Below are 12,575 nucleotides of genomic sequence, written 5' to 3'. Positions count from 1 at the left end.
AACAAGACACATGTATTCCCCCGTGCTCTTCAGCATTCGTACCGGTCTCGTGTAGTGCTATATCCGACGGGACGGTCTTATTCATGCCCTCTCATCACTTTGTTACCCGAAAAGCGCTTCCTTTGCCCTTTGCAGCTCTTGACCTCGCCGCCGGTGTCAGCACGATGCCCATTTACAATCATCTTTCGTCGCCGCTATCACTGCTCCGCCGCGAATGCCTTGGTTACGTCGAGTCGGTTGATTCAACCCGAATTGTCTCCGTCCTCGACGAAATGCCTTCTACTGCCGTTCATGAACTGAGAGCCCTCTCCGTAGCCGACTCAGCATGGACAGATGTGTTCAGCCCATTCATCGCCGACGATCTGACACATTCGCAGCGATCTCAACTTCTCGCACTCCTTCAGCACTTCCACCGTTCTTTCGACGTTGCGCAAATATCTCTCGGCCGTGCATCGACAGTCGAGCATCACATCGACACTGGCTCTCACTCACCGCTGCGACAAGGACCATATCGCGTGTCTGCTACGGAACGTCGCGTCATTGCAGAACAGGTCGATGACATGCTTCGTCGGGGCGTCATTCTACCTTCACAGAGCCAATGGGCCTCTCCCGTGGTACTCGTCACGAAGAAAGACGGTTTCATCCGCTTCTGTGTTGATTTTCGACGGTTGAACAAGATCACACTGAAGGACGTCTACCCATTACCACGCATCGATGATGCTTTGGACTGTTTGCAGGGAGCCGAGTTCCTTTCTTCGCTGGATTTGCGGTCAGGCTACTGGCAGGTTCCGATGGCAGAGGCCGATCGCCCGAAAACTGCCTTTGTTACACCAGACGGCTTGTATGAATTCACCGTCATGCCTTTCGGTCTTTGCAGCGCACCTGCTACGTTGGAAAGAATGATGGTTAATGTTCTGCGTGGCCTCAAATGGAAAATCTGTCTTTGCTATCTTGACGACATTGTGGTGTTCGCCCCTGATTTCGCAACGCACCTGATCCACCTCCAGCACGTACTCACTTGCTTGACCAACGCCGGGTTGCAACTTAACCTGAAGAAATGTCGATTTGCTGTTCGTCAGCTCACGATTTTAGGCCATGTCGTGTCAAAGGAGGGCGTTCGCCCGGATCCCGAGAAGCTACGTGCTGTTACTGCGTTCCCAAAACCTACCACTATCAAAGAGCTACGCAGTTTCATCGGCCTCTGCTCTTACTTTCGGCGATTCGTTCAAAACTTTGCGTCAATTATATCACCTCTCACGCAGCTCCTTGGTGGCTCTAGAGATCTCTCATCATGGTCTCCAGAGTGTGACGACGCCTTCACAACCTTGCGCCGTCTTCTCACGACGCCACCCATTCTTCGCCATTTTGACCCTCAAGCGCCAACCGCACTTCATACTGACGCAAGTGGTGTAGGCCTTGGTGCTGTATTGGCACAACGTCAACCTGGCCACACAGAATACGTCGTCGCATACGCGAGTCGCACGTTAACCAAGGCGGAGGCCAATTACAGCGTAACAGAAAAGGAGTGTTTGGCCATTGTGTAGGCACTTGGCAAGTTTCGCCCATATTTATACGGCCGATCTTTTGACGTAGTGACCGACCACCACGCACTATGTTGGCTGTCGACGCTAAAAGACCCATCGGGCCGCCTTGCCCGCTGGGCATTGCGAATTCAAGAATATGACATCCGCGTGGTTTACCGTTCCGGGCGAAAGCACTCCGACGCTGACGCGCTATCCCGATCACCGCTTCCCCCGAAGGCCAGTGACGACTCCTCCTGCAAGTGCACATTGTCATCTCTGGACTTTGACACTATCGCCTCTGCACAGCGTGATGATCCCTGGACTGCATCTCTGTTCGACCTTCTCTCGGATACGTCGAAAGTTCCAGCGTCACGAACGCTTCGGCGCCAAGTTCCTCATTTTGCGATTCGAGACCAGCTACTGTATCGCCGCAACTATGCCCCAGAGGTTCGCACATGGTTACTCGTCGTTCCGCGAACCTTGCGATCCGAGATTTGCTCCTCGTTCCACGTCGACCCTCAGTGTGGCCACGCGGGAGTCTTCAAGACCTACGAAAGACTTCGACACCGCTATTACTGGCGGGGAATGTACAATTTCGTTCGCAACTTCGTCCGCTCTTGTCATGAGTGCCAACGTCGCAAAGCGCCACCGCACAACTCCGCCGGTGAACTCCAGCCTTTACAATGCCCATCCCGACCCTTTGATCGCGTGGGCATAGATCTCTACGGGCCACTTCCGTTGACTCCTACCGGCAACAGGTGGATCATCGTTGCGGTAGACCACTTAACACGTTATGCGGAGACTGCTGCTCTATCAAATGCTACAGCGCAGGAGGTCGCCAATTTCATACTACGCCGTTTTCTCCTTCGTCATGGAGGTCCACGTGAACTTTTGAGCGACAGAGGCTGCACCTTCTTATCTGAAGTCGTCGAACAACTGCTTGCTGCATGCGCTATTCATCGTAAATGCACTGCCTATCACCCACAGACTAACGGTACCACGGAACGCTTCAACCGAACTCTTGGTGACATGCTCGCCATGTACGTCTCACCTGATCACTCTAATTGGGACCTAGTTCTTCCGTTTGTCACCTACGCCTACAACACCGCGACTCAGGCCACTACCGGATTCTCACCCAACTTCTTTACGGCCGTCATCCTTCGCACACAATCGACACCATTCTGCCCTACCGGTCGGACCCATACGAATGCCTGCCGATCTCGGAAGCAGCCAGACACGCCGAAGAATGTCGCCAGCTGGCCCGCCAATTCACCTCAGACGACCAGAACCGTCAAAAAGCCGTTCACGACGCCCAGAACTCGACTCCCAATTTTCTCCCGGGCGCCCTCGTCTGGTTGTTAGTTCCACACCACACGCCTGGGCTCGCTTCAAAACTCCTTCCGAAGTACGACGGGCCATACCGCGTTCTCGAGAGAACATCACCCGTTAATTACCTGGTTGAGCCGCTCACGCCGCCGTCCGACATGCGACGTCGGAATCGGGAAGTCGTTCACGTTCAGCGCCTCAAGCCGTATCACCTTTCTATCGTCCTTCCGGACAACTAAGTCGCCAGGATGGCTCCTTTATTTCCGCGGGGCCCTTGTAAGGAAGATGACGAACGTCGACGCAGAGTCAGCAGCATCGGCAGCATCAAGCGCGCAGCAGAAGCTCGAGCGAGAGGACTGGGCTCGGTACATCCTACGACCCGCTGTCGCTACGAACCCCAATAATTCCCCTTTATAATATATATATATATATATATATATATATATATATATATACCTTATGCACTGAAAAGCTCCATAAGGATCCTCGACTTGTTATCTTTGCTCATGAAACGTGTGATTCAGACCTGCGAATAAAAACATTGTATTCTGGAGATTTACATGCAATATATATATATATATATATATATATATATATATAGTGTGACGGTGGAACGAAAATAGGAGACGAGGACACGTATTCAACTAACAGCTTGTTTTAGTAATCGAGCGGATAGACGTCCTCTTCGTCTTCCAATCCCTGCTAGGCCGAGGCACGAGACGAAGCCTACGAAAGCTCCCATCGTTGTCATTGTTGGCGACATAGACGAGACGCGGCATCCGCGTCTCTCCAGTCCCTTACGGGCTGGTCCAAGCATACCTCCTGTCAGTAGCGCACCCAGGATCTCTGCCAGGGGGGGGGGGGGGGGGGGTGACAGTTTGCTTAAGTGTGCCAATACCATCTAAACAGCACTAATTTCAACTTCTTCGTGGGAAACTGTCAAAAAATTCGCTTTTTGCGCAGAGTGTGCAGACGATTGCACGTCTTACATCTGAGTTGCAGTACTCCAAGGCGCAAGAAAAGAAAAGGGGTTAAACAAAATGGGGGGTTAACTCTGCCTCAGGGGGGGGGGGGGGGGGTTACAACCCCCGAACCCCCGCTCCGTCGGTGCGCCATAGCTTCCTGTCCCTCCATAGCCAAATAAATGTTTTCACCACCACCACCACCACCACCCAGAGCTGCGGCCGACGTGGTCCGCGTTTCCCCACATTCGCACCGGACGGGCGCGGTGTCCGTGACTGCAGCCGATGCCTCTGACGGCGGCTTGGCAGGTTTCGACCAGAGAACTGGACACTCGTCGAGTGCCGTCGGATGTTGCTTCTCGCCTCGTAACGTTTCGATTTGTGTTAGACCTGCGTTTACTTGTGTTTACGCAATTGCATCACATGCAACACATGCACATGTAAAACTCGTAACACTCGGTGTAACTAACACAGCTTCGCTGTTCGACCATCTTCACGGAGTGGAAGGGGCGGTGATTTTTTTTACTTTGCCACTGGTGCTGCTGCTGGCTGCTGACTAGCGGAATAGCTCTTGCCGAATACACGAATCATGCTAAAAGTAACGTCATCATGCCATCAGTCGTCGTACTACTATCATCCCGGCTCGCTCCAGCCTAAAGCCTCGCACAATTAGCTGGCACCGGACATGGAACAAACACCAGATATAGTGCAAAGCAAGGAAGCCCGCGGATGCAGGTGATGCACGTAAGCGCGAACGTGAGCTTGAACAGTACGCGCTGCCGTTTTTATGCCACCGTTATCATCACATCGTCGTCATTTCATCGTCATCGTGATCATACCAGCATCTCACGTTGCGTAGTTCCGCTGTCCTCACTACACGGCCATCATGTCCTTGTCGTCACGCCGTCTTCATCATTCCGCCATCGTTATTGCGGCATCGTCATCCCACCTTACTCATGCCATTGTTTTCATGCCGTTCTCGACTCACCTTCGTCACCATACAATCGTCCTCATTCAAGCATGGTCATGCGCCTGTAGTCATGCTGTCGTGGTCATACTATTGTAGTCATTTTACCATCGTCATCCTATTGTGGTCATGCCGTCGTCGTAATTCGACCTCCATCACTCCCTTCGTCACAGCGAGTTCATCATGCGGTGGTCGCCATGCCATCGTGGTTATAACGTCTTTGCCAAACTCTATGATTCCCTTCGTCCCACCATCGTGGTCTGAACATCGGCATCATTCTAGCACGCGCATCACGTTGCCGTCACACCGTCGTCACCGCTCACGCCTCATCATCCTATGATCGCCATACCATCATCGTCATATCTTGGTCATCATTCCATCGTCGACATGCCATTGTCAATATTGCACCGTCATCATGCCGTCTTCGCCAGGCCGTCGTGATTGTTCCATCGTGTTTATTATTTCCCTAGTGATTCCATGGTCGTCCATCCTTGTCATGCCATTATCGTCACATAGTCATTTTTGTTTCTTCGTTGACGTCATTCCCTCGTTTTCATGCGAAGGGCGTGCATGATCGAGAACCACACGTTCATATTGAGTACGGTGGTTACCAGTGAAGATACTGTCCAATTGAGCAATGTGGTGTCTACTTGCATACAATCGCTAAACAGAAAAGTTTTATTGCGATAGCAATTATATCGACACTCCAAGCACCTTTCTGCCGTCGCCATCGCCGTCGTGGTCCAAGTGATGTTCTGTCTAAAGCCCAACACAATAACATCGTCTCCGCTCGCGGTACGTTGTATGCGCGAGTGAAAGATTGGGAGGGTCAGCTGACGATCACAGCTCAATCTCGCGCGTGCAAGGGAGAAAGGAGGCGTAGAAGCGCACCGTCTTCTGTCCCGCGCGATGGACGGGGGGGGGGGGGGGGGGGGGAGGAAGGGGGCGTCCTACACCGGCGGCTGCTGCTTACGACGCGGCCGCGCATGCGCCGTATCCTGACAGCGACCTGCGACGTGGACAAAGTGTGCGCCCCCGCGGGCCTCACATTCGAAGCGATCTGAGATGTGAACAAAGTACGCCAGTGCCGGTAGATTCGTATGGACTGTGCTTTCGACGTTTAGTTCACGTTGCAGCGAGAGAAAGCACGAAGGTCAATTCCCTCGCTGCTGCTGCGGCGCTTCCGACAGCAGCGTTCTGACAACGAGATTCCGCGGTCATCGAGCTTTGTGTACATGTTTACCTGTGCGCGCGTGACACCATATTTGTTTATTAGGTTAGTAAGCGAATGTTTGCAAGTTCATACGGTCAATAAAACTAATATGTTTATTTCGCATAACCACATAGGGACTATGGCATAACTGTCTTCTAATTTGCTGTCGTAATAGATGGTTCGCCAAAACTGCTACTTTTTTCTTCAGAAACACGAATTAAACAACGGATTGCCACAGCGCGTTGGACTCGCAAATTTTTATCTTCATCGTACGCCTTTTTTTTTTTTTTGCTCTTCACCGCCCAGTTTATCGGGCCGATCAAAGGTTGTCGTAAGTGGGTTCTCATATATATTATATATACTCAATTAGGAGTGTACGCTGGAACCGGTAAAATATTCATAAAAGAAATACACTTTTATCAAGAAAAAAATGCTATTATTTTACTAAAGTTTCAGCCGGTGGCCCGGCCTTTATCGGTGTGGTTGAGATTGCGGACGCTAGCTTTTTCCCACGTTTGTCTTTTTCAGCGGTACACGCACATATTATACATACAGTATTTGTGTGTGTGCGTGCGTGTGTGCGTGCGTGTGCTTGTGTGTGTGTGCTTGTGTGTGTGTTCTAACGGGAGCATAGTAACACCGTTGAGAAGGACGAGGAAGGAGAAGACGTGGAAGACAAAGTGAATACGACAAATGTTGGTCTGGATTCTCGGTTGTATGATGAATATAGTTTGCTTGTCGCTTTGTGTGATTTTTCCTGAACAATAGAATGCTTTTTAAAACACACATCACTTTGATGAATCACCTGTGACAGATACCATAATTCTAGTTATTGAGCAGGATTACTCAGAAAGATGGATATTACTTCCCTGAGAAATCGAAATGCATTATCGTCTGATTACTAAAAATTCACGAATTACCTTTTTAAGTAATTACCTTAGGGAACATATTGTAGCCGGTGAGTTCGCAAACGATATATCCACTTGGAATAAAATTTCAGGATGACACAAGTTTCGAAATATTTATTTACAAATAGTGCGACAAAATACATGGGAGTTCCAGTAACTTTTGCGCTTCAAAGCATAAAACAGCGTCCTGTTGAAAAAAAATTACACCATCTCCCCGTAGGCGAACCCTGAGTAGTATGCGAAGCAGCCATGGGGTCGACTCAAGGTAGTTTTATCAGCTGTATAAGCTTGGATATGCAGCAGCACCAGCAACGCGCAGAACTTTTGTCGACGCCGTCGGCGTTTTGCTCGCGTTCGCACCGAACGCGCGCGGCGTTGGTGCTTGTTGCCGGTGCCTCTGGGGCGCCTACCGTCGCGCCTCTAACCTTAGCTGCTTCGCATTATCGCGCGCGGAGCCGCAGGTGTTGCTATTCGTTGCGCAATCCGGAGAGAGAGGAGGAATGCCGAGAGGAGAGGAGATGAGACAAGGAGAGGAGGGGGAGGAGCATGCGCATGCGCAGTAGGGGTGTGGGCGCCGCTCGGCGGATGGAGGGAGGGATGCAGGGAGGGAGGTAGGGAGTGACATAGCCCCGAGCATAAGATGCTTCGCATCTCAAAGTAAGTGGAGCAATGGTGGATTTTTGCCGCAACTTTCACAGAGCATATCTCAGGGACTCGTGCAATGCTTTGAAGCCGTCCTAAGTGGACATGCCTTGCAAATGTACCTGCTACGATTCGCAAATTGCAATATGTGCGGTAAACTAATTAATTAGACATTAATTCTTATAATTGTGTTAACTGGTAAAATATGCATTTCTATTTCTCGTGCGAGTAATGTCCGCTGCTTCGAGTAATCCAGCTCCAAGACCAAAATTACGCTAATGACACTGCCAATTTTTAAAATTACGGTATGGTTTAAAAAGCACCCCCGTAAATATACCGGGTGTTTCAGAGAACGCTTTCAAAAATGTTCAAAAGTTACCTGTGGCAGATAGCACAATTCTAGTTCATGAGCTGGTCTACTCGAAGACGGGGACATTATACTCGCACAAAAAATTGAAAAGCATAATCGACTAATTCACTTATTAGTTTAACTGCTTACCTTATGGCCCATATTGCAATTTACAAATTCTAGCTGTGGAGTTAGAAACGCGGATCCACTTGGAACGAATTCTCAAGATGACACCAGTTTCGAGATATGAATTCTCGAACTTTGCAGAGAAATACATTAGTGTTCCAGTTACTGTTGTTCTTCAATGCATAAAACGACGTTTGGTTAAAAAATGTAATAATCTGTATAAGTTTAACAATCTTCATGCTTTTAACTTGTCCATTAATAGTACAGTTTATGTAAAGTTCTGTCATAAAGACAATGTTTCCTCAGCTTCCCTTGTTTGTATTCGAAAGTCCCCCTTTTGCCACTTAGTGTCCGGTAGGTACTCGATTCACTGCGTAGCTTTACTCAACGTGAAAGAAGGTAAGGCCTGCTAAAGAGGAGAAACAGACAACACAAACGCCGGTGGTTGTCTGGTTCTCTTATCTTCAACACGTTTTTTAGGGGCGAAGCTCCTTATAGCGGCACCCGTTCGTCCCCGTCGTAGTAGGTAGCCACGTCTAGTTTTATGAATTGCTCAATAGATGGCGTTGTGTGTCCGTATATGTATGTATACCCATATATACATATATATGTATACGTATAGTATAACCGGAAGCCGACTTCCGCTTCCGGTTCCGCTTCCGTTTTCACTTCCGGTTCCGGTTCCGGAAGCCAGTTTCCGGCTTCCGGAGAACGCTTCCGGCGTTTTATGAAAAAAAAATCCGAAAGTTGTGTCCGTAGCGCGGAATCGAACCAGGGACCCCTCGCTTCCGAACGCGCGGCGCTAACCACTACGCCACGAAGCGCACATAGACACACGCACCACGATGGCAATAAATACCCAACATTAACGAAAGGCCGCGTTTCTAGCGCGTTTCTAACGCGTTTGTGCTAGCGCGTTACGGCCCGTGTAAGAAGCTGGTGTAAGACGCTGTGGCCTCCCCGCCTTACCTTCAACGCGTTTCGAACGCGCTGCCCAAGGCGGTGGCAAGTCAAGTTCAAGTCGAGGAGCGTTTATGAATACGGGGGGTATACTCTCTCAGCAGTCATGTGATGGCGTCGGCAAACGCGGTGCACGTTCGGGCATGTGTAAATGGCTGCGTAAGACGCTGTGGACGCTCCCCCTTACTAGAGAGTACTGCACGTTTCTAACGCGTTTGTGCTAGCGTCCCCTTAAGCAGGAGATCCGATGATTCCCTCCGGAGGTTCGCCCACTCATCATCATTCACCCCGTGGATATGCTGTGATTTTTTTTACCTGCTTTCACGATGCGAACCAGCTGAACTTTCTGTAGTTCTGAGGATTACGCAACATGCTTCCGCGCGCATCAGCGCTGCTGTTTTACAACGAAGACGCAGTTTCCCAGAAAAAATAAACATGTATTCGAGCGGGAAACTGCGCCGTTGCTCCAGACTCACCCGCTGTTCTGGATGTCGTCTTCAAAATTCGCCCATGCCACCGGAGCCAGGGCCGACGCACCACGTTGATGAGGAGGCAATGGTGGCTTGCCGTCGTAAATACGCAGGCGACTGGTTCCTAAGTCCGGTGCAACCCAAGCCCATTGGCAGTCAGCAGCTTCACACGCAGCCAAAACACCGGCCAAGAAAGAAAGCGGAAATAAAATGCCAATGGCCATGCCCGAGCGCCTCATTTTGCTTCTGGTTATTACAGTGGAGGACCTGCACACAAAGAAAACATACGCAAACAAATATAATCAGCACTTTCTCGATGAGGTATCGTCCCAAACCTTATAAGTAATAAAATTGACCATCTTTCGTAGGTTAGAGCGTTTCGTACACATTTGTTTTTAGACTTTGTGGCGTATAGTGATGCTTATTGATGCTGTAGGCAGCATCGTGCATTTATGTGAGCGTCAGTTTAAATATATTGCTTAGAGGTACGATTAAAAAAAACATTATTGTTATATTTAGTCCATTCTTTGTTTTCTTTCATAAATTTTTGTAATCTCTGTTCCTACACAAGCTCCTCCATCTTTTCAATCCCCACCTGAATAAAGTTTAGATGTCGTTCAAAAATTATTTCTCACACCTTGAAACCTCATTTGGACTTAACGGCATTCTATTCACTTGACAATAAAAAAAACATTGAGAAGTTGGGGGCCTTCGGTTGCCCTAACGCAGAATAAGAGAAACACGTACGCTTTGAAAAAAAAAAAACTGGCCACACTAGAACGCGAAAACTTAATCAAGGCAACTAAGGCTACAGTAAATGCATCATTATTGTACCGTTTAGGCAAAATGAAAATTGCATGCTATGTGCAATACCTAACGATGGAAAGCTGAGTGCATATTTATTTAATTAAAAAAGACAGCACTAACACATACAAAATATGGGCCAAGTTGTTGAGCGTCATTATACGTTATACCATGCTAACTCGCAGGATAATTCGCAATCAAGTTACGCTGCTTGTACACAATATATTGTCACCCAGCTAGTACAGCTAGAATAGTTGACCAGCAACAGATAGGTAAAAAACACGTCAGCCTTAAATAATGGCCGGACCTCGGAGAGCACGCGCGCAACCACCAACTTCGTCGTTCTCGCCTCAAGGTGACAGTGTCACCACGTGCCAACTTATTTCGCGTCAATATTTCATTGACAAATTAGTGAATAACCAAACCTAACTGAACCGTTCAATTTTTTCTATTTCGGCCAAGTTTCTTAATGCGCGGCAATCTACTCCGAGTGCAGCCACTTTCTTATCGTCGGAATATCTCACCGTTTTCTTGGGCCGACCCCTTTGAGAGAAAGACACATACAAACTTACACACGCACCCACACACAGACGCACTCATTTTTTTACAAGTTTTTACTGGCACATGCACCACCGTTAACGAACTATTTTGTTTACCTCGACAATTTCGTAAAAAATGCATTGTTCTGTAAATGTTTTCTCGAGCAGCGTGTGAGAGAGAGTTTCCCGGAAAACGAAATGCCAGGCTTGCTGCAAGGTTTTAGGCGGATATCTCAAAGCTGGGGCTCGTCTGAGGACACTTAGCGAATGTGTCACAAATATTGCCTAAATGCTGTTCCACAAAGATAGCACTGCGAAAAAATAGGAGTTATTGGTAAACGAGGTTCCACATTTCATATCATAACAGGTGTCTAAGGGATGCGCATTAGCCCGACGAGAAAACGCAGACTTAAGAAGGAAGAAGTAGAAAGCAACAAATCGGGGACTATACTTCAACTGTTTCTTCTGCTGTAGTAGTGATTTTGGGGCTAGTTGTTACGCAGTTAATTGAAATGATATGGCTCGAAAAAGACGAGGACACGAAGACTCATGGGATACATGCCAAAGCAACCTGCAAGCACACCTTTTGGAGAGCGGGATCGAAGGGATAATTACAAGCAAGGTGCATGCGTGCAGCAGTCACGCGGACAAAATTGGCTCAACGCATGCATGAGCGGCACGTTTGTTTATATTTTTGAGAACCAGATCCGGCTGTTTGATACGCTGCTGTGACTTGCTGTGGCCGATGCTATTATAACTGATGCGAATACATGCGCACACTTATTCCGAACTGCAGACAATAGGAATGTGAAAACATACAGCGATTAGGACGGCACCTGCTGATGTATAGTCAGGGTCACATGGGTCAGTTTTCAAATCCTGCTCACATTAAAAATTTGGGCATTAGATATTATCGCGGATAACCGCGTTTTCGTTAGTATGGTGACATCAGCATTGTTTGTGCGGATAAACGAAGACCATTCATCGCGCTTGTTTAGAACGCTATGAATATTAGAAAAAAGAAGACAAAATTGTCAGCATAGACAACGATTTTCCTTTATTTCTATGACGAACACGTATTATCACCCAATAGATGCGGCTTCAAGAGCGTGAAAAAATTAACTTATATGAGGATCCACTTCGCAAGCGCTATCCATTTATGGCAGAAATTTATGTCACATTTTGCTTATATAAACCTTATTGTAGCCAAAGGAAATGAGCTGACTAGCAGCTTTGTCAAATTCCGTCACCTTTTACGAGACGCGCGAGGTGCAATGTTGTAATCCCCCGAAGGATTCCGAACGAACTTGCTAGCGTTGCTGCTGTCTCAGTTTCTGCGCCTAAGTCTGGGAAATACCTCAAGACTTGTCTGTCGTTACGGGCACTCCTGAACGTACGCGAAACGGCACCACTCGATGCTGGTGATATGTTCTTTCAAGATATGGCGCGCGAAGATAAGTCAAGTGCCGGCGACGCATGAAAACAGCTTCGCTGCACGTCAACCACCGATATCTAGATAATTGGACGGTATAAGAATTCTGGCTATCTTCTCCTGAAATTAGCGGTGTAGCAGAGTCTTCATGGACTATGCTACACTGTAGAGCCTAAATACGCAGTATTTAGGCTGTGCGTATTTAGGCTGTACACATACGTCGTTGCAATGAACAAACACACGATAAATTTTCGCAAGTTGTTTTCATTGGCATTAACATGTTGCATTAACGCAAGTGTGTTCATTGGCGGTAACGAAACTATTTTGTCACACGCGAAAATTGTGTAAGAATGC

General features: G+C 48.2%; 1 protein-coding gene across 1 annotated transcript in view; it reads right to left on the bottom strand.

The window, feature by feature from the left end:
• Positions 1-12,575, bottom strand: part of LOC119466437 (putative phospholipase B-like 2) — a 57,008-nt gene that overhangs the window by 43,655 nt on the left and 778 nt on the right. The window contains exon 2 of the mRNA XM_037726950.2: positions 9,453-9,713. Coding sequence (XP_037582878.1) covers positions 9,453-9,685 — 233 coding nt within the window. The 5' untranslated portion in view covers positions 9,686-9,713. The remainder of the gene's footprint in view (positions 1-9,452; positions 9,714-12,575) is intronic.

Source organism: Dermacentor silvarum, chromosome 10 (genome assembly GCF_013339745.2).
Source record: "Dermacentor silvarum isolate Dsil-2018 chromosome 10, BIME_Dsil_1.4, whole genome shotgun sequence".
NCBI lineage: Eukaryota > Metazoa > Arthropoda > Arachnida > Ixodida > Ixodidae > Dermacentor > Dermacentor silvarum.
This window is presented reverse-complemented; position numbering and strand designations above follow the sequence as displayed.